At 40.9% G+C, this 21,240-nt stretch overlaps 3 protein-coding genes across 6 annotated transcripts; 2 read left to right on the top strand and 1 right to left on the bottom strand.

The window, feature by feature from the left end:
- The first annotated feature begins 322 nt into the window (after nucleotides 1-322).
- On the top strand, nucleotides 323-7,691 carry pmpca (peptidase, mitochondrial processing subunit alpha). Of its 2 annotated transcripts, none has more exons than XM_086169246.1 (13): nucleotides 323-497; nucleotides 1,042-1,244; nucleotides 1,332-1,411; nucleotides 2,042-2,124; nucleotides 2,336-2,430; nucleotides 2,531-2,631; nucleotides 2,786-3,049; nucleotides 3,550-3,642; nucleotides 3,736-3,854; nucleotides 3,935-4,025; nucleotides 4,809-4,871; nucleotides 5,623-5,767; nucleotides 5,842-7,691. In XM_086169246.1, the coding sequence occupies exons 1-13, from the start codon at nucleotides 451-453 to the stop codon at nucleotides 6,009-6,011; spliced, it is 1,554 nt and encodes a 517-aa protein (XP_086025372.1). In that variant the 5' UTR covers nucleotides 323-450; the 3' UTR covers nucleotides 6,012-7,691. The 2 variants fall into 2 exon arrangements, with proteins under 2 accessions (XP_086025372.1, XP_086025371.1); XM_086169245.1 differs by having other exon boundaries at nucleotides 4,809-4,877.
- On the bottom strand, nucleotides 6,554-14,677 carry inpp5e (inositol polyphosphate-5-phosphatase E). 3 transcript variants are annotated; one of them, XM_086169243.1, is made up of 11 exons: nucleotides 13,822-14,677; nucleotides 12,261-13,117; nucleotides 11,252-11,375; nucleotides 11,061-11,158; nucleotides 10,854-10,978; nucleotides 10,334-10,453; nucleotides 10,136-10,243; nucleotides 9,881-10,045; nucleotides 9,667-9,782; nucleotides 9,385-9,521; nucleotides 6,554-8,723 (listed from the first exon to the last, which is right to left on the bottom strand). In XM_086169243.1, the coding sequence occupies exons 2-11, from the start codon at nucleotides 13,058-13,060 to the stop codon at nucleotides 8,591-8,593; spliced, it is 1,926 nt and encodes a 641-aa protein (XP_086025369.1). In that variant the 5' UTR covers nucleotides 13,061-13,117; nucleotides 13,822-14,677; the 3' UTR covers nucleotides 6,554-8,590. The 3 variants fall into 3 exon arrangements, with proteins under 3 accessions (XP_086025369.1, XP_086025370.1, XP_086025368.1); XM_086169244.1 differs by having other exon boundaries at nucleotides 13,859-14,677; XM_086169242.1 differs by having other exon boundaries at nucleotides 12,261-14,677.
- Nucleotides 14,678-14,782: 105 nt separating this feature from the next.
- On the top strand, nucleotides 14,783-16,169 carry LOC147221362 (gamma-crystallin M2-like). Its single transcript, XM_086169247.1, has 3 exons — nucleotides 14,783-15,103; nucleotides 15,525-15,767; nucleotides 15,864-16,169. The coding sequence occupies exons 1-3, from the start codon at nucleotides 14,930-14,932 to the stop codon at nucleotides 16,140-16,142; spliced, it is 696 nt and encodes a 231-aa protein (XP_086025373.1). The 5' UTR covers nucleotides 14,783-14,929; the 3' UTR covers nucleotides 16,143-16,169.
- The last annotated feature ends 5,071 nt before the right edge of the window (nucleotides 16,170-21,240 follow it).

The raw sequence follows: 21,240 nt of genomic DNA, 5'->3' as shown, positions 1-21,240 counted from the left end.
TGAATTGATTTCAGGGCAAAACTTTTTTCTATTGAGTGGAAATTGAGTGAGTTAATATGGATAATAACAATGATAATAATAAAGATAATGGTGATGATAATGATGAATACGATGATGATAATGATCACAATAATAATGATTATCATAATAATCATTATTATTATTAGTTGTAGTTGTAGTAGTAGGGATATTAGGGTTTAGGGAAGAAATAATGGCATTTAAAAATGTTTTACCTTTTTAATTTCCTTCTGATATATAGGAACAAAATAGTGTGATTTTTTTATAGTTAGGTTTTAGTTTAGTTTTTTTAGTTAGACTTGACTAATATAACTAATTTTGCGAGTTTACAGAGTTCCGTCTTTTCCTCGTGAGGTGACGTCATACCGGAAGTGCTTCACTGAATTCCGTCCGGGATAATTTTTTTTTTTTTTTGGCCACACAGAAGCGAAGATGGCGACTCACATGTCGAGGTACAGAAGCTGGAGTCGTGCTCAGAGGTAACAAACCGTCTCTGTGGCAGTTTCGTTTTGTCTTGCGACCCGACTCGGACGCGACGAGCGGTACAATCGCTGTCTTTGACTCCAAAGTGTCGTCAACTTTCCCGTCGCCCGAGACGAGCAGACGGAGTGGAGTTAGCATAAAGCTAAGCGCTAGCTGTCAAAGTCGCCATGGTGCCGCTGTCAGATGCTGATGTAATGTTACACTTTATTAATTTACAGTCTATTACTCGCTGTAGGTCTGCTAAAACGAATAATTAACTAAACATATTGCATGATGTACAATTGTTGACTAAATTGGAAAAGGCTTTTGTGTTAAAGTTTGGGGACAAATGCAGATTTATTGAAAAGAAATACTGACATTGTTGTTATTCACATCCTTACTGAGAGAGGTGTTAACGCAGAAATTCAATAACAATCTTAAAGCTTTTAATAGAGTTCCATTTTGTTCTCAAAAACCTGATGGTCTTTCTCAAAGTAAAGTTTGTCTTATGTGTGATGCTGATGTGGACTTTGAGGTGATGTGATCTCATCTTTGCCAAAGGTTTGGAATAGCAGCTTACAGAAAGTACAGCAGTGGCGGTGGATACCCAAATATCTCCCTCTCCGCGCCGCTGCCCGGCATCCCAAAACCAGTGTTTGCATCTGTGGACGGACAAGAGAAATATGAAACCAAAATCACTGTTTTAGAAAATGGCCTCAAAGTTGCCTCTCAAAACAAGTTTGGCCAGTTCTGCACTGTTGGAAGTAAGTGGCTCTGAAATTCGTCTGAGCATAACTGGACTTGCTCTTGGTAAAGGGATGAAATTCCTCATCTTTGTGTTTGTGCCTCAGTTTTAGTTAATTCTGGATCTAGGCATGAAGCAAAGTACCCAAGTGGAATAGCACACTTCCTGGAGAAACTTGCATTTTCAGTAAGTATTTACACCTTTCGTAATTACTATGCAAAAAGAGTGGTGGTGTTAATGCAATGTTTTTTTTTTCATCACGAAACCGAAGTGAAACAAACGACATGCATCATTCATTAACTGTTACAGTATTTCAACCAATTATATAAGTTTCTTTCACGTCAGTAGATAAAGTTTTGAAAGTGGTATCAGTGAATCTTATTTGCACAAAGAATTCAACCTGCAAAATAGACGCTGCATTTAGAAGCAAAACATCTTAATTCAGCATTTCTGATCAACCCTTTTTACTATTTCTTCAGTAATGAGATTATAAATCTGTTAAAGGTTTTTCTATCCAGATTCTCTTGATTCGTGACCCACGTGCTCCAAATGTCTGAGCCAGCTTATTTCTCACTGATAATTAGGTAATTGAATTTGAATTTTTTAAACTAAATAAAGAGGCAGACAAACACTGGAGAGATTCAGTGTCTTCAAACAAGAAGGTCACAGCAATTGCAGCTTTTTGCTTTTTGCGGTTTTATTTGTTTCAGTATTGCCTGTGCTCCAAATACAAAGTTATGATTATTGAAAAAGCAACAACAATTTTAGGAAGTAGAAAAGAGACGCATTCATCAAGTTGGGATTTCTTTTTTTTAGTCCACCGCTCAGTATGGGAGTAAAGATGAAATCCTCCACACACTGGAAAAACATGGAGGGATATGTGACTGCCAAACATCAAGGTATCTTCCCCTTTCAGTCTAATAAGGCTTTGACAGCGTTTAATTTTATTCTCCAAATGTGAAAATGGCCTGCAATAACAGATGTCAACGGATGGTAACCGTGACGCATTCACAGTCTTTTATTCACTATAATATTGACTAATGTGTATTGTCCCTGCTGAATAACTCGTGCATGACAAAATGTCCTCATATCTTGCATGTCTGGTTGCAGAGACACCACCATGTACGCCGTATCTGCAGAAGTGAAAGGCCTGGACACGGTGGTCAACCTTCTTTCCGATGCTGTTCTGCAGCCTCGGCTGCTTGGTGAGTCCACGCTCACTCCGCCTGATGCTCGAATCTTATCCTGTGGTTCCAGCGTCCACCTACGATTTCAATGCTCTGCGTGTGTGTGTTTTCTTCGTAGACGAAGAGATTGAAATGACACGAATGGCCGTTCGTTTTGAGTTGGAAGACCTGAACATGAGGCCAGACCCTGAACCTCTGCTCACTGAGATGATTCACGCTGTGAGTCAGACTGGGATGAAATTTACTGTTAAAGCAACATCAGTTTATTATAACCTTTATCTTTCAAAGGTGTTCATAGTCAGACCCTATTTTTGGTGTTTCAAGTGTGATGGATAATATATATTTTTTTGGGGGGCGGGGGGGTTACTTTCAGGCCGCTTATCGTGGCAACACAGTGGGACTGCCTCGATTTTGTCCCGTCGACAATGTGGACAAGATCGACAAGAGAGTGCTGCACAGTTACTTGCAAAACTACTACTGTCCCGAACGGATGGTGCTGGCGGGAGTGGGCATCGAGCACGATCAGCTGGTCGAATGCGCCAGGAAGTACCTGCAGGACGTGAAACCAGTGTGGGGCGTGAACACCGCAGCCAACGTAGACCTCTCCGTGGCACAGTACACCGGTGGAATTATCAAGGTGATTTCCACTCTACCTCTCGAATAGGGCCTGAGTTAATATTAAAATAATAAAGAAATTAAAAGATGACATAAATCAACCAAAATAATTCAAACAAGTTGTTTTTTCTTGAAAAGTGGCATATATTTATTTACATATGAAACTAAAATTCGCGATACTGTGGGAGATATCTCTGATGAAAATAAAATCATTTAAATGAAATTTAAAGGCACACTGCATGCAGATGCTGTGACATACCTGATGTTTTTGTCTCAACCACTAAAGTATAAATAAACAAAACATGCAGAGGTAAAAAATATAAACGTAATAATAGTATTTACACCATGTTACACACATGCTGCACACTCAGAAATACAGCTCCAGAACTTGATGACCTCTTGTTATATACACAAGTCATCGTAGACCCGGAATTATTTTGCAGCAGGATGTTGTGTGGATTAAATCCCCTGCCGTTCTCTTTGGAAAAGACGACGATTAATCACTATCTTTGAATGTGTCAGATGGAGAAGGACATGTCAGACGTGAGCCTCGGCCCTACCCCCATCCCCGAGCTCACGCACATCATGATCGGCCTGGAGAGCTGCTCCTTCCTGGTGGGTGCTCGGCTCACTTTCTGGCCTCCTGTTCGGTGTGGGACACGCGCAAACCATAACAACCCAATACTCGATGTTTTCAATCCGTCGCAGGAGGATGACTTCATCCCATTCGCTGTGCTGAACATGATGATGGGCGGCGGAGGCTCCTTTTCTGCAGGGGGACCCGGGAAAGGCATGTTCACGCGTCTCTATCTAAACGTACTCAACCGGTGAGCATCGAAAGCACCGCCTCCACTCGCTTCTCGGACACCTCACTTAAAGGAAACCTCATCTTTATGATCTGCTGTAGGCATCACTGGATGTACAACGCTACTTCCTACCATCACAGCTACGAGGACAGCGGCCTCCTGTGTATCCACGCCAGCGCAGACCCCAGACAGGTGCGTATAAGCTGACAAAAGCGGCAAATGAGTGTCCTATATTGCTCTTGCAGCATCGCAGAGTCACTACAGATATTACAGTAGATACCTTTCAAAAATTAAGATCAGAAGTGATTATTTTCCCATCAACTTGTATTAAGTGCTACATTTCGTGAAGGGTTTGTATTGACAGAGGAACCTTGACTTATGAGTTTTCCTAGATACATGCCGTCACTCAGTTTTTTTTTTTTTTGATTTGATTTGATCATTTGAAAAAGAAGACAGGCATTAACTGCGTCGCAAAATTAAGTTTCGCAATAAAGTATAGCATCGTGTGCGGGTTAAATTTAGCAATACACTGCTGCCTTGTTTGTAGTAATTTAAGTTAACCTCCTCCGCCGCCTCCAATCTTCAAGGCACATACACTTGAAACAAGTTTATTTGTTTGCATTGTCTTTGACGACTATATCTACTGACTGGGGGGGGCAGAACAAATTAATAGAATTTAAATTCATTTTAACGGAGAAATATGATTTGATATATGAGAAAATGAGTTACGAGCTCAGTCATGGAACCAATTAAACAGCTAAGGTTCCAAGGTTCCACTGTACATAAACATCATTTCATGTAATGGCTTCCTTATTAAAATTATAGATGTGAAAAGGTCAAGTCCTAGATGTTTGCAGGGCAGGTCTGGATGCTCTCATGCAATTCCTGCAGATCCTCCAAAGAAGCTTACGAATGCCACCTGTCAACCGGGTCATACTGCCGACGTCTCATCATATCTTTCTCGTCCATCCAAAGGTGCGGGAAATGGTGGAGATAATAACCCGAGAGTTCATTCAGATGGCGGGAAGCGCCGGGGAGGTAAAGGTTACTTATAGTTTAAAAGCTTTTTTTTTATTGTTTTTATTTTATTTTTTGGATTAATATTGACTGGGTAGCCCCAGAAAGTGGACCACACTAAATTTCAAAACCAAATACAGCCAACATTAGGTCTGACATGGAGGTTGTGTAACTACCGAAATATCCGGCGTGGAAACAATTATCCCGTCTGAGGTTCGGCTGCGTTCTTATCAGCTGATTTCTGTCGCAGTATTTTCCACGGTGGGATGAGATCAAGATAAATTCCGAACAATAATTTGAAGGGGGGAGGGGAAAAAAAAAGGAAAATTAAGGTATTATTTAGATGGTCTGATAAGATATTAAAAAGGAAAATATTACCCACGAAATACATTTAATGTTATAATTTGGCAGATCATGGGAATGAAAACAACGGAAAGGATTAAAAAAAAGTTTAGAGTTCAAACTGTATATATAGTTGTCTGAAAACACAATCATACATCCCCATCAGTTGGAGTTGGGACAAGTTTCCAGTATTTACTGTTATATAGGCCTGTCATGCCCTTTTCTTAGAATACTTACAATTAATCCCATGAGAACCAGTGTTGTTTTACTATTCTTTCTTGTAGTACGTACATACATATATATATTTTTAATATTACCATTATTCAACTTTTTGCATTGTTTGTCAACGGGGACATCCTGTTCGCCAGTATATCAGAAACCTCAAAACTTAAGATAAAAACAATAACTGTTTTGCCTGCCACATGTACAGATGGAGCTGGAAAGGGCCAAAACTCAGCTCAAGTCCATGCTGATGATGAACCTGGAGTCGCGGCCGGTCATCTTCGAAGACGTCGGCCGCCAGGTTCTCTCTACGGGAAAGAGAAAGCTGCCGCACGAGTTGTGTGCGCTCATAAGTGAGTCGGGGGGGGGGCATGTGACAATTCTGCATTGTGATCGCCATCGGTTCCGCTAAATGTGTGATTTTCAGGCAACGTGTCGGCCGGTGACATCAAGAGAGTGACCACCAAGATGCTGCGGAGCAAACCGGCGGTCGCGGCCCTCGGGGACCTGTCGGAGCTGCCGTCGTACGAGCACATCCAGGCCGCCCTGTCCAGCAAGGACGGCCGTCTGCCCCGCATGTATCGCCTCTTCCGATAGGCCGCCTGCAGCAAAGGTCACTGTAAATAAACCGGACTGGAAACTCACGCTAGCGTCGCCTCCCAACCCGGAACTCAGTTCACTGCGGGAGGGGACTAATACCCGGGCTCTTGACAGGCCTTCTTTGAGGGTGAGGACATTGAAGCAAAATTCATGTTTTACTCCGCAATACGTTCACCGCGTATACAATCATGCGTCTGTGTATATGGTCTGCTTTCATTTTTTAGCCCATTATCTTGAAAACGTTTGTCATTTCACATGGACAGACCCCCCCGAAAAACCAAAAGATCTGCTTCCTATTCAAATCTGAATGTAACAATTCTTCGAGGTGCGACAGAAGTCAGTGCATCTTTTTCTTTGAGGCCACATTAAGACCCCGAAATCGGAATATAAGGGAAATCAATTGCTTGAAATTTTTGAATCTGACACTTAATATTTATCAGACTTGTGATTTTACACCGCAACCCAAATTTGTCATTTTGCTCTGCTTTGTGACCCTGAGAAATAAGTTACTGAGCCTTTTCATGACGCCGTCCCTGCCTGGAAGTGAGGGCTACGTGCTCTCACAAAAAAAAAAAAGAACAGATAATAACAGGAGTTATAGATTGCTCTCTTTTTCGTTCTTCAAGGCTCTTTTCATAAACACTGCAGGATTGGCCGTCAAGGCTGACTGAATCTAACCGAACCTCCCAGTCACAGAGCACAGTGAATAAAGAGCATTGCCTTTGGGTCAAAAATGGATTTTCACTTGATATCTTGGGTTTTAGAGAGATAAACAAGACAGTGAGAAGAAGACTGATTCACTGACACGTCAGCCATTTCTTCGCTGTTATCGATCCAAAACACAAGGGAAGGTAAACCAGTTAGAAGACCGTGTCGAGTTAATGTGAGTGGTTTTACAGCCGCAGCAGTTTATTTTATTTTTTTCTTCCAAATGATCACGCAGTGGTGTTCCTGTCACTGATGTGTTTCGGTTTCACTGTAAAGATACTGATCTTTAAATATATATTATTTTCTGTTTTGTATTTTTCCGTTTGTGTGTTGTTTTTATTTCTTTTTTCCGCAAGCGGGAGTATCTTAAGACTGACAGACTGAAACGGTAGCCTGTGCATGTAGCACCAAGGCTGGTAAAGGAGCAGAGAGCCTTTTCATCATCCCGACACTTAAAACCCTACCAATATACTCTTATTAGGGCTGGGTCCTGTAATGATAACTATCAAATAATAAATCCTCTTTTTTTTTTAAGTAAAACGTATATTATTTCACTGTGAACATTTATACATAGATCAAGTCTTATTTCTCAAGTCTTATTTCTTGCATTTTCTTGCCACAAAATGCTAAAAATAAGTGTTACATTTTTTTTTCCACATCGCCCAGCCTAGACTCAACAATTCATTTCTTGACAGAGTGTTGCGGACACATGATTTTACATTGGTGAAATTGAAAAGATTTAAGGTTGTAACTTAAAGCAGCAAGTTTGTCATCTTAATGCTAAGCTAACTGGCTACTTGCTGTAAAACCTCACTGTTGCAGAGACACAGAAGGCCATTGGTTCACCAAACACATCTCCCTTCCCTCCATTGATAGTGAAATGTGAGCTTCCGTCAAACCTCTGCCGGTCGACCGGTGAATAAATGTAATTACTTCAGCGAATAAAAAGATTATATTTTAAAAGATCTCACATCACCGTGGGTGTTGTTTTCTTGTGACAAAACTCGTTTTTCAAACGCTCGTTACAGTTACGTCACACAGATACACAAATCCTGAGAAGGCGACCAGGACCCGACAGGCACTTTGAAACGGAGGGGACGGGCGCCGCCGCCTCTCTTCATGCTGGGGAACAAGTACGTTAATGTGATACAGTAAATAGATATTACAGGCGCACAACGTGGGGGTCCAGAGGTAAGGCGTTAAATTGCAAAGGATCGCTTGGCCTAATCTGAAAAGTAATGAGTCTAGTGAGTAAAATGTATTATTTTTTTTTTTGTGTAAAAAGTGAGTTCTTGTAAAAGTTTTCAGTATATGAACATTTCCCTGATTTCCACAGTGCAAAAAACTAACATGCCATGCTTTAAAATCATATGTGACCTACAACGGGAGCGATGTTCTGACATTCTGTCTTGTTTTCCCCCAAACACTCGTGTTCAAGTAAATGACAGGATAAAAACGACAAGATTCAAAAGTGCGCCTCAATCCCTTCTGCGGTTTGCTCAAAGTGGCTTTTTGCTGGAAAAGGGCATTTTTAACACTGGTGAGGGATTACAGGAAAACCATGTTACGAGTTTGTTATGTTTGTTTTCTTTACACACATATAAAAAGAATTAAACCGACTGGAGTGACACGGATCCGCGGGGGTCAGACTGCCAACGCTGCACTGCTCTCACCCCGGTCCGGACCGGTCTGACCTTGAGGTCCCTGCCCTCAAGGTCAGACAACCAGCCATCCGTTTCTCCTGGATGTGCACTTCCCTTCGGCGGCAAGCGGAGGGCCCACTTTGCCCAGTTACGCCAGAGCGGTCCGGATTCTGTCTTGGGGCGATATCGTCCTGTCTGATCGGCTGAGTCCGTTTCCAAAGGGCTTTAAGAGACGGAGCAGATGGTGCTGCTGCTTTGGTTCTTCATGGCCTCCCTTCTTTTCAGCTCCCTGGTGATCCTCCTCCTGATGCCTTCCAAATACAGGCCCCGGTCGAACTGCCCCGCGCCCAGGGGAATGCTGCCGGACACCAAACACACTTCAGTATCCAATACTTGGCTTTGGTAAGTGAAAATTTGCGACTAGGAATAAAAATCAAATCATCAAGATTAGTATCGTATTTTAAAAGCTACAGGATTAGGAAGGAACCTCGATGTGACGTAGAGGTCCATTCAAGCGGTTAATTTTGATGACTGTTGACCAATGACATTATCTGTCAATCAACGAAACACTATTAAAACTATCAGGCTTTTACTTGTTACCAAAGCGCTCACAAGTTTCAGAACTTTCTCCCACAATCTGAATTTTTCACAATCGTTTTCCCTACAATATGGAAAACAACCATCTCTACTTTGGATTCTGACAGTTAGATCGGCGTGTTACATTGACACCTATGTCACTGCATCATCTTACTTTGATTTAGAAGCGTTATAGAAAACCATCTGATAACAAAATTTTGCAGTTCCACTTCATAAGAAACATCCAGGAGGATGAAAAGCTCATATTGATCACATGATTATTGAAAGTGAACTGCAGGATGTGTGCGGGTGCAACAGCCTATATTAGCATGCCCCCTGCTGGTCGTTGTGGGGCAACAGCACTGGGAGATGAGAATTTTGAGAGTCACCGATTTCTGGATGATTATTTCCGATCGTGAGGGGACCGAGCAGCCCGGACTCACTTGTCTCGACCCGGCCTCAGCTTGACCCGGAAGACGCCGATAACGGGGCGGTGGTCCGAGGTCTTGATGCTGGAGCAGCTGGTGTATTTACCCACCGTTATGTCTTCGGCCTGCCTGTTCCTGAACAGGATCCTGTCCTGGGAACACAAACGAGTTTGAGAGCCGCACGTTGTCTGTATTTACAGCGCGAGTCATTAAAAGATTTGGATTGTTTAGCGGCTAAAGTAGCTTATCTCTGCTGACATTGACACCGATTTGCTTTTTTTTTTTTCTTGCTCTTACAGTGTAGGAGGGCGTCCTCTGTTTGGAGGTTGTGTCGTACACGTCGCAGCCAATGTCGAATTTATACGTGGGGAGAAACTGAATCCGTGCCTCTTGGAAGCCTCTGAAAATGGAGCCTGAAGGCGAAACGGACATTGACGGTTGACTGAAAACATAGAAAAGAATGTACTAGCTTTTCCCCACACAAGTATTATTTCGTTATAATTTAGCGTACCTTCTTTCATTTCCCTGGAGAGCTGATCGTGCTCGAGCAGGGCGCCCATGTCGGCCCCCACAACCGTGCGTTTCATTATGGCCTCCACGTCCCCTCGGTCCTTACTCAGCCGGAAGTTGAAATCTCCGAACCAGAACACTTGATCGAATCTCGTGGTGACGTCGGCTGCAATCGACAACGGCAAAGCTTTGAAATCGCCGGCACACAGAAACATGGATATGAATATGAATGCCGTGCGGCTCTACGGGGTCGTACATGCTGTCGAGCGGTATGGGTTGGTATCCGGGAGGCCTTTCGGAAGGCCCAAGGCTTCCACGATCTTGTTATAATCCAGTATTCTCTCGTACACTTTGGCGTCTCCGGCTGGGCGACAAGTCACAATCAATTCGAGCGCGTTACGCGATCATCCGAGGACGGTTAAAACCGTCGCGACCCGACGAGTCTCGCACTCACAGGTAAAATGGGATGTGATGAAGAGGAAGGAAGTGCCGAAGAAGGTGAATGCGATGCCCACGGCGCCTTTGGTCTTGATCTGTGAGATGATCCTGGTCGTGACCGTGGCGTGCTCCACCTCTGTGTCGGAAAAACACTTGGCAATCAGTCTCGGAAACTCTTTTTGAAAACGAGTAAAATAGAAAAAAACCTGAATTTGAATGTTACATTTTCCTTGATTTTCAGGTGCGATTTCTCTGAGCTTCTAATGGCAACTTGCGGTTTCCATTGGTATTCCAAATTTACCATCAAAAATGCTTGTTGATCCCAGATTTTACCTTCATACTCTATTAATATTCATTAGTTCTTTTCTATGCCACACATAGAAACATCAACATTTCAAGATGTCATCTCGGAAGATGCATTCCTTTACAGATTAATTGATTAATCATAGACAGTTGTAATTATTGCTCTGATTTGCTTTTTTTTTTCCGAGATAATTCTTCAAATAACTTAAAGGAATTACATGAAGGCGACTGACCTGAGCAGAACCAAATGAGGTCTCTTCTGACGAATACAGTAAGATACAGGACGCCGTGTGATGCTGCGTAGAGCATGACGTAGTACGGCCCCAGGGTCTCCTGGAGACGGACCTCCCACTCTCTCCTGCTCATGCAGAAACACACACTCTGGTCGGAAAAGGCTGCGACTCTCTCTTGGCAATCTATTCAAATCGGACAGCCCATACCTGTCAGGACAGCCTTCTTGGACGCCAATGACGTAAAAGTCTTGTGCGAATTCCGAGTCTGTAGGAAGGAGGAGGTCATCTAAGTTGACCGGAAGTCCCTTGAGGGGGGAAAATAAAAAACAACACACCTTAGTTACAATCATGTTTTTTTTTTTTTGTAAATGAGACTAGATGGAGCAGTTTCACCGCACCTTCTCCCCCTGCATGTTCCATGTGGCGATGTAGACGCCCACCCGTCTGTCGGGGAAGTAGCGGTCAAGCTCCTCGGCCCCTAGAAGGGCACCGTTTCCCAGCACACTGCCCTCCAGGAAACTCCTTTTGAAAAAAAACACAACAAAGTTCAAGTCCTCATTATTCAGGAGGACACGGTTCTGCTATTTTGGTTTGAGTGTGGGAGTAGTATTCAAAAATAGCAAATGATCCTGGTGTATTGGGGTTAGACAAAAAATACACACACGCATAATGAGGCGCAGAAATATCGCATGTACATTTCCGTGTCGAGCCAAACATGATTTTACATTTTTTCGTTTGTGAAAAAAAAACATCGCCGATTGTATTTTTGACTGTGAATCACGACGGTGCAGATTCACACCTGGACCGAATTTACGAAGTACGCTTTTAATTATTTACGCTATTAAGCTTTTCCTCCAAACACTGACTCTTCTGTCAAAAACTGTGCTGAAGAGGCATCTACTCTGATCTGCAGCTCGGTCAAGTTTTCCCCTCGTCCCCCTTAGAAACGTGAGTCACGCACACACACGCACACACACGCACACACACACACACACACACACACACACACACACGCACACAATCCAAGAGCAACTTGGGAGAGGTAAACCGTCAATGAGTCAGTATAGTTGAAACACACACTCCTCAGAGGGGGAGCAGTAGTGCCCCCACTATGCAGTGCGAAGAGAGGACACCGCCGTCACGTAACACTTAAAGGATGCTGAAGAAAGCTTGTAAGCGTCTCTCTCTGGAGTGTTTTTGAATTTTTGATCATCTCCGTCAAGCCTGAGCCTAGATGTATGTGCTGCGTCATAGTATTATTATTGCAACAGAAGTTACACGGTGCAGTCCCAAGTTACCTTAAAAATTTTCAAAATGAACAAGTTAGGAGTTTAGGTCTTCTGGAGAGCAATAGAAACTGTAAAACTCCCCTGACCTAAGGAGCGTCACCTACATGGTTTACAGTACCTGTTTCTCACATCCTGGGGTCTGATGGGGCTAAGTACACTGTAGGTGGACCTCATGGAGTTGACCGAGGCACTGTCCGACCCCATGTTTTCCAGAAGCCGGCTGTCACTAAGGTTCCTGTGGAGCCTCTCCCCGAGCTTCTCTCTCGTCAGCGCACAATAATCCAAACAATCCCTGTCAATCCTATTAGCTGCCCTTAAAGTGGCTGATGCGAAGCTCTTCTCCAGAGTGGGAAGTGGCCCTGCGGGTTGCACCGGAGACAGACGCACCTTGCTGGACCTCCCTCGGCGGTCCAGGGGGTCACTCTGCTGGCTGTGGGGTCTCTTTTCATACTCAGAGAGACTGCTCCCTCTGTCCCGAAACACCAGGGAGCGGGTCAAAGCGACGGGTCCGATGCTGGAGTCTTGGTCACTCTTGAGGATGGCGGAACTACTGAGGACAAACCCGCTCGAATGTGGACCCGCTTGGTCCTCTTTCAGAGAGTCTGTGGACGAGCCGGTCTCGGTCGGGTCGCTCAGACTTTCCTGGCTGTTTCGTATCCTCCTGGCTCTGATGGTCTCCTCAAGCGAGCCAGTCTTCCTTCCCTTCATCAGCTTGGGCACCGAAGGTGGCTGAGGTTGGTATGGACTCATGTCACCTGCCGCATTTCTTGCAACTTGGCGGAGTTTAAGTGCATCGTCGTGCTCCTTGCACGCTTTGGTATCTCCCAGGGAGGTCTTGGGTGGCCTGTTGTCATTGAAGGCAGAATCTCCTTTACCGAGAGTTTCACTGAGACTGCTGACCACTCCATCTTCAGTCATCCTTTCCTCATGTTTGGGAGCAGATCCAGCCAGGTGGATGAAGCTGTCTCATCACTCCTGCAAATCACAGGGTATGACTGTTTTACTACATTGTTCTCAAGGACATATTTCAAAAAGCTTTTTGAGTCTGAATTGCTTTTAGATAATAGTTTCTAAAACAATAGTCACGAGGGATCCTAAGATTGGGCATGCAATACTCCACGAAATGGTGACAGCAGAAGTTTCCAGAACTGGACTGAGAAATGGAATTAAAGTTAGCTGTGTGGGCTAGATATACTCCAGGCAAATGATTTTTGCTTATCTCTACAAATCGATTACTTTGCGGGTTGTGCCGATCACTTACTCTTACACAAAAAAAAAATATTTGGGACGAAAGGGTTCATAGACGCCAACCGCTGAGGTAACTGCAAACGAAAAGCCAAACCGTCGACTACTTGTTGTTTCACATCATTAGCAGTTAGCTTCACTACAGCAGTGGGTGCAGATAAATCAGCGTCGGCTACCTTTTATGAGCTTTCACGATCCCAATATAGATCCCAAATATTATGTGAAAATATATGTTTAACTTTACTGAAGCAGTCGCGATGAAATTCAAAGCATCGCCTGTGTGGCTAACCCGAGGTAATCCTTTAAGTTAAGCTAACCTATCTGTGGCTAGTAAAGCAGTAAACATTGGTGCGGACTCGGCTAGCCGGGCTAACTCGCAGGGAAGCGGCGTTTAAAGAAAGTATGACTACATTTGCGGTGTTTGTGTCCTTCACCTCGTATGTTTCACTGTGGTTGCGCCGAAGCAGTTACCTCTCGTTTCTTGTTGTTTGTCAGTTAAGCCCGGTAACTTCCTTAGCAACGTTTGACAACATTCTAGCTCGTTACTAAGAAAAGACTGTCTCTCTGTGAGTGAATAGGCGCCACAGCGCCACCCAGTGGCCAAATAAAGGAACTACATCCTACGAGAAGGTACCTTTTCATTTACAATGATATTTAAAAAATATATGTATATATTCTTTAATCGATCCATGAGGGCTACTTTTGAGATTTTAAATAGCTCCCAACTGACTATAGTTTGCTTATAGAAAAAATGATTAATTATAAAGACCAAGAAAAAAATCACAGCTTCAGTAAAGCTTTTAAATACCCGAACTGGGATTTATTTCTTTAATTTAATTTCGAGGGGACTGTAAGTATAATATACTTACATTATATTAAGTTTTATGGATGCGTCAGTTTTTCTTTTTATATTTAGTCTGGCTGTTTTTCCTTTTAATTATGTATTTTTTTTCACATTATGGAAAAATACTGTTACATTTTATCGACACTATCCTCTGTTCATCAACACGACACACAGTTCATCTAAACTGAACTACATCCGTACAAAAGAGTGATGATATTTTCATCCGAAGAATTTTTTAATGTAAAAAAGTGGATTAATTAGAATAGATTAGATTCTTTATTTTTTTCCCATACAGATTTCACTGTAAGTCATTTAATGTTGTTTTGATCTGCTAAAATTCAAGAAAATTTTCATATGATAGTTTACAAGTTGTCACTACGCTGACATGAATATCCTTACGCGTGGTCATTTTTTTGTGTTGAGAGGATCACATTCATTATAAAGGTGTCACGTGTGCTCAGAACAAATACAGTCGCACCGGTCAGCTTCTGTAAAAATCATTAAACCTCAAAGAGAACAAGTAAAAAAAAAAAAGAAAAACACTATCAAGGGGGCAACCATTGATTGTTAACCCTTTCGCCCTCTCCTCAACCCCCCAAACCGGCCCAAACATTGTGCGAGAAGCAGCTGTTGAAAGGATTTCTAAGCCCACCGGTCCCTGGAAATCTGCACAATCCCTTCATATTCTGTGAATTTCCATGACACTGTTGCTGGCTCAGGGCTTTGGACAAAGAGCCAGGATGCAGGCCTTGTATAAAAGGAAAGGGTTAAACTGTCGTACTGTACAGTTTGGTGTAAAAGCAAGAGCGACAACAGCCGCCGGCCCTCTGTCCTGCAACATGACTTCCACTGGAATGAACACGATGAGCAAGGTAAACTATGATGGCCGCCGTGAAAATGTATCTAACGGGAATTCACAGACAAGCTTTTGACTATTTAATCCCGTGTTATTTTATGCTTCACTTTACACTCAACCTGCCGTAGAAAATTAATATTTTCGTTAAAACATGTGATCACACTCGATATTAAAGCAAGGGGTTCCCACTTGTTTTTTTTTTTTTTTGGTTTTCTGTGTGATGTAGCTGAAAACGAAATACTCAACAAGACTAACTAACCAATGGGATGAATTGAATAATCTGAATTAAAATATAAAGTCCAGGAGAGATGAGTATTGATTATAGATGGATATTCTATAACCTGAATTTTAAATTAGTGTAGTGAATTCGATTCACTACCGCCCCCTTGTGGCCAAATGTGGCTGTGGATTCTAATGTGCGCTTGAACTCCCCACAGATCACCTTCTACGAGGAGAGGAACTTCCAGGGTCGCTCCTACGAGTGCGTGAGTGACTGCCCCGACATGTCCTCTGTCCTGAGCAGGTGCCACTCCTGCAGGGTGGAGAGGGGCTGCTTCATGGTGTATGACCGCAAAAACTACATGGGCAACCAGTATCTCCTGCGGAGGGGCGATTACGCCGACTACATGAGCATGATGGGCATGAGCGACTGCATCAGGTCCTGCCGCATGATCTCCATGGTAAGTTCACAGTCGCGACCTTTGACCCGCTCCCCGCGTTCCCCGATTTAGAGTGAATGCAGGCTCATTGTTCTCCTGGCGTTTCTGCCACCGCAGCACAGAGGATCGTCCAAGATGAGGATCTACGAGAGGGAGAACTTCAGCGGGCAGATGCACGAGCTGAGGGAGGATTGCGAAAATATCAGCGATCACGCCCGCATGTCCAGCTGCATGTCCTGCAACGTGCTCGAGGGAGATTGGCTGCTGTTTGAACAGCCCCACTTCCGTGGCAGGATGATGTACGTGAGGACCGGCGAGTACAAGAGCTTCCAGATGCCAGGGATGACTGGCGTTAGGTTCACCAGTGTGAAGCGTATCACTGAGTCCTGCATTTAAGCCTCTGAATAAAGCTGTCACTCTGAAGTCATGCTGTGTTCGTGTCTCTTTTGGTTCTTTATTGAACAGCTTTGAACAGGTCTGAATGATGTTTCGGTTGTGTTTTATCAAACGGTAATTTCTTGCAGAATAAAATAAAATAAAATAAAATAAAATTTGTAATTGTGAACACTAAAATACCTCTGCATATATTATATATTTTGTAGTATATATTATCTAATGACCTCATATGTGCTTTATACTATATGTATATGGGTATATATACATACATATATATATATATATGTAAATGCCTTTTATATTTACACACACACACACAAATTACATATAAATGAAATAAATACATAATTATACATTTTATTATTTGTCTATTATGAATACATAACACATGAATAAATACATTTATTGTATACATATTTTAAATGCATTTATTTGTCAAATATATATATGGTGAAGAATATGTGTTTTATATTCACACACACAAAATATATATCAATAAAATAAATAACTGATTGTATATTTTACCATTTGTTTATTACAAATAAGAAAAATAGATTTATTACATACATATTTTGTATATAAACATAGACACACACACACACACACACACATATATATATATATATATATATGTATATATATATATACATATTTAAAGCGCAAAGACAATTAGAAAACATGTGAAAGAGTGGGTATGAGGATTGGGAAATACTGGGTTCATGTAAATACTAAGATGGCAGAAATTGTCTGATTTTATTAACGGCGTTCCCACCGGTGCTCGGTCTTGTTTCAAAACTTAAATATTATCTTTGCACCATCTGGGTTTGAGTCTATCAAGCCATGTGTGTTTCCTGTTCTCATTAGGAATATATCAACACATCGGTCACACAGTTTAACATGCAACCCTGGCCCCGGGGACACCAGCAATTTGTGTCAAATCATACAATGAAATTGATATTAATATTGATATTGCTATGGCAGACAATGATTAATGTAAAGTTCATACTGAGACCTGACTTGCTGATAAAATGATGCTTCACTCTGCTAGGAAATACTAAAAAGCAACACAAACACACACACACACACACACACTCACACACATGTATATATATATATATATATATATATATATATATACGTTTTTTTCAAACATTTTTTAATTTATATATGTATCATTTTCTTAAAGGGTGACATATTGCTGCTTCACTGCGAGGAAATATACGTATACATAATATAAAATGGATAAATAAATACTTATATATTCTATCATTTATCTATATTATATGTAATCAGCTTTTATATCTAAATAATACATATATACATATAACATATATAATATATATACACATATAATATATAAATATATACATATTATATGAATATATACATTACATATATTACTAATTTATTATACACACATATAATAAATATATAGTATATATAATGAATAATTACGTCAATAAAACAGAATTAATATATTATGATATATGAATAATTAATAATAATAAATAAATAATAATTAATTCTACTTAAAATATATATATAATTAATTATGTATCCATGTATTACATTTATTATAATAATCAATAAATCATATATATATGATTTATTTATTTATTATTATTATTTTACATTTCACCTTTTACTTTTTTACTTCACTTCCACCTCACAGTAAGAAGGTCCCTGGTTTGATGCGACAGGGATCCGTTTAAATAAATACATGTAAACAATCACATTAATGTCACTAAAAGTGTATATAACGCTCCTCTTCCCTTCCACGCGTGATTTCAACTTTTCTTCACTCTTTCCTTTTCTCCTTTTCAGGACCACATCAGAAGCACATGACTCTCCATCTTCCCTCCCCTACATTTGCTTCATCTCTCTCTCTCTCTCTCTCTCTCGTCCTCCTCCAGAACAGCCAATCCGGCCGGTGAGCAGAAGGGGAATCGATGCCCCGATACGAGATTTCGAGCCTAATGAGGATCAGAAACATCTTAATAAATACCCCTAATCCATCACTTAATCCCTCATTACGGAATCATCTGCATTCACTTGTCCCGCTCCGCGCCGCTGCAGCGACGGTGCGTTCAGGGCCCCTCCTCTCCGCTCCTCCATCCCCTGTCAGTTACATTTGATCTGCTCTCATTAGACTTTTAGACAAGATGAGTAAAAAAAAAGTGCTTTTGTGTGCACTTCCGCGTTATCTCTCCTGTCTGAAATGGAAAATTAGACATATGCTTAATGAGGAGGAGCTGGGGATGGGTTGGGGACGGGGGTCCTACAGACGGATTGGGGTGGGGATGGGTGAACGATACCGTTCAAAAAGGAGATTATTTTTTTTTTATGTGGGACACACGGATTAAAGTTTAATGACTGAAGTTTTGAGACCTCTTCTTCTCCAAAAGCGCCGTATTTCTGAAATCCCACTCCTCGGTGGTGCGTTCACTTGCTCTCAATTGATATCGTTAAACGTTTTTGGTCATTTCTCATCGTTGAAATAGCACGTTCGAGTTATTAAACCTCTCGTGATGTAATCTGGATTCGGAAAGTAGACCCCGAAGAATTCACCGTCAAATCCGATGTTATAATGAGTATTATAAAAAAAAATAAATAAAAAAAAATCCACTTCAATCATTGAGAATGTGGCACATCTGGATTAAACTCTGCCGCCAGTGAAGCTGAGAGAAACACAATTGTGTGAGGGATTCCCCAGGATCTGTTATAAGATGGTCTAGCGCCAGAAATATTAAAAATAAGATTTATAAGTTGGTGTAAATAACTTACGGCTTTTTCCCCACTGTGAGCGGACCGAATATACATGCAATGTGGCTCCTCGCCGCTAGGGGGCGCTCGCCGGGGGTGAGACGAAGTGATGAGTTAGACTATTTTTTTTAAGGAAACTTTATTTAAAATTGTAAACATACAACAGTCGAAAATTTCGATTAAATTGATGGGTCGGCGTCAAAGCGAAAAACAATAAAAAGAGGAATAAAATGTGTAAAGAACTCTAACAGGATATTAATGGTAAGTTTTTGTGGATTGGGAAGGGGTTTGCTGAATGTGTCATAGTTTTAAAAGTTGAGCTTTAAGTTAAGTTAGCTTAAAAGTGACGTCCGTTACTCTTGGGACCTCTTCATGGTTAGCTCGTACTGTAACATTAGTTTAAACTGTTGACAGTGGGAAACCCATAAAACATTTAGAAATGAGAATAGAAAACTATACACCTCACAGGATTTGAATGTCAGGTGTGTTAAACAACACCAAAAGATGTATGAAAAGGTAGTCTTTTATTGCTGAATAGTTAATAATTTTAAAAGATAATCTTTAATGTCAGTTAGCTTAAAATTGACGTCCGTTACTTTTGAGACTGCTTCATGGTTGGCTTGTACTGTAACAGTAGTTCAAACCGTTGACAGTAGCAAACCCATAAAAACATGTAGAAATTAGTATATGAACCTATAAATCTCACAGGATTTGAATGTCAGGTGCGTTAAACAACACCAAAAGATGTATGAAAAGATATAGTGGTCTCACAGTGGGGAAATTTAATATGCGTTAATGCACACAAAATATTATTTCCATTCCGTGATTCTACCTTTACAATCTTGAGTGGGCATGACTGAAGTATACAGAAAAACAGTTCCAAATCCATGAATGTAAAATCATATATAGTGGTTCTTTGTATAAAATTGTATGGACTGTAAATCCTGATTGTATGCTCCAAAGACTCAAGTATAAGGCCTAATGTACTGAGAGAGAGATTATTCCACTGACCTTAAAATCAGCAGGGAGGAAAAACCCACTATATCTCTAATGTGTCAGTCTGTCATGGCTATTGTGGACGGCGTGGGTGATTGCTCTTATTGGATTACTTACTACTCTTAAAAAAGATAAATAAATGTAAATCTGACCAAAACTGGATGTATCAGAATAGAATAATAGTAAGAACTGTAAACATGTTAACTTGATTGAAATCACAATGTATATCCATGGGACACAACCGCTTCACTGGTCTTGGCCTCATCTCCACATCTATCATGTGACTGGCTGTCATAAGATGACAGAATCAATGACTGTGCTTCTACAAAAGGCAGGAAGTAGATGTTTCAAGGAGGCTAAAACAAAAGACTGGAATGATAAAGATAATGATCACAAAATGTGATGTTACACGGTTCCATTACCGCAAATATAATAGATTGCATTATTGTGGGTTTGTTTTCATTGTTGCGCTTTAAAATATAAGCTGGATATATGCTGTGCAAAAAACTGTGAAGCTACGAAGTTGATGAATGTTTTTATTTTCAGTGATTTCTGGTCACCTTGTGCAATTGCGGAAATATATGCGATTAAAGTTTCCTTAAAGGGCTTGCGTTACAAGCTAAAGGTTGCTTGCAACCTCAACAGTAGTATTTTTTTAATTCTTATTGTTAAAAAAAATGTTTTTTTTCTTTTTTTTTCTTTTCTTTTTTTCTTTGATAAACATTTTTGAGGCATCAGTTTGGTTTATTGACATATAGAGGATCCATGTTCTTTACCTTGTATTCCAATCATCTATCAGTTCAACTTGCTTGGTTTGGGTCAGTAATGTTTGATTTAAATGTGAGAGAGGGTTTCATGACTTGATAACTGTTTTCCCCTTAACATTTTAGGAATTTGCTAAGCTTTAGGAATCTATCCATTGCAGTTTGGTAAAATACAGCTCCCACCACAGGGAGAAACTGATCATAGTGATACATACATGCGTTCCCTTTCGTAGTTTACATAAATGGAAATTTGCATGATAAAACTACTTGAAATGTCAACTTGTAATTGAAAAGAATATTAAATTCAATTCATGGCATAAATAATGAATTTTATTTTCATTATTTTCATTAAAGGGCCTGGGTAACAAATTAGTTCAGGTAAACTAGTAATCTTACCTTTAATGAATATTTATAGACGACAGTTATAATGTATGAACCGTTGAGCCAACACAAAAAAATCTATTGATGTATAAAGAACAATATAAAATCATGCAGTGATTTGGTAGAAATAATATTTTTGAAATAACACATTGCATTCATGGGAACATGTTTTTTCAGGACTTCAAGTTTGACAT

The sequence above is a fragment of the Fistularia commersonii genome, chromosome 22 (assembly GCF_037954325.1).
Source record: "Fistularia commersonii isolate RoL2024-O1a breed Wild chromosome 22, RoL_Fcom_v1.0, whole genome shotgun sequence".
NCBI classification, from domain to species: Eukaryota; Metazoa; Chordata; class Actinopteri; order Syngnathiformes; family Fistulariidae; genus Fistularia; species Fistularia commersonii.
Note: the sequence above shows the minus strand (reverse complement) of the source record. Positions and strands in the feature narration are given on the sequence as shown.

Coding starts and splice junctions, on each gene's coding strand:
- pmpca (XM_086169245.1), top strand. CDS start 451: ATGGCGACTCACATGTCGAGGTACAGAAGCTGGAGTCGTGCTCAGAG. Junction 2,431..2,530: donor TCTGCAGCCTCGGCTGCTTG/GTGAGTCCACGC, acceptor TTTTCTTCGTAG/ACGAAGAGATTGAAATGACA. Junction 4,026..4,808: donor CCAGCGCAGACCCCAGACAG/GTGCGTATAAGC, acceptor GTCCATCCAAAG/GTGCGGGAAATGGTGGAGAT.
- inpp5e (XM_086169242.1), bottom strand. CDS start 13,060: ATGACTGAAGATGGAGTGGTCAGCAGTCTCAGTGAAACTCTCGGTAAA. Junction 10,979..11,060: donor CAAGAAGGCTGTCCTGACAG/GTATGGGCTGTC, acceptor CTGCATGAGCAG/GAGAGAGTGGGAGGTCCGTC. Junction 9,522..9,666: donor AGAGGACGCCCTCCTACACT/GTAAGAGCAAGA, acceptor TTGTGTTCCCAG/GACAGGATCCTGTTCAGGAA.
- LOC147221362 (XM_086169247.1), top strand. CDS start 14,930: ATGACACTGTTGCTGGCTCAGGGCTTTGGACAAAGAGCCAGGATGCAG. Junction 15,104..15,524: donor GAATGAACACGATGAGCAAG/GTAAACTATGAT, acceptor AACTCCCCACAG/ATCACCTTCTACGAGGAGAG. Junction 15,768..15,863: donor CCTGCCGCATGATCTCCATG/GTAAGTTCACAG, acceptor CTGCCACCGCAG/CACAGAGGATCGTCCAAGAT.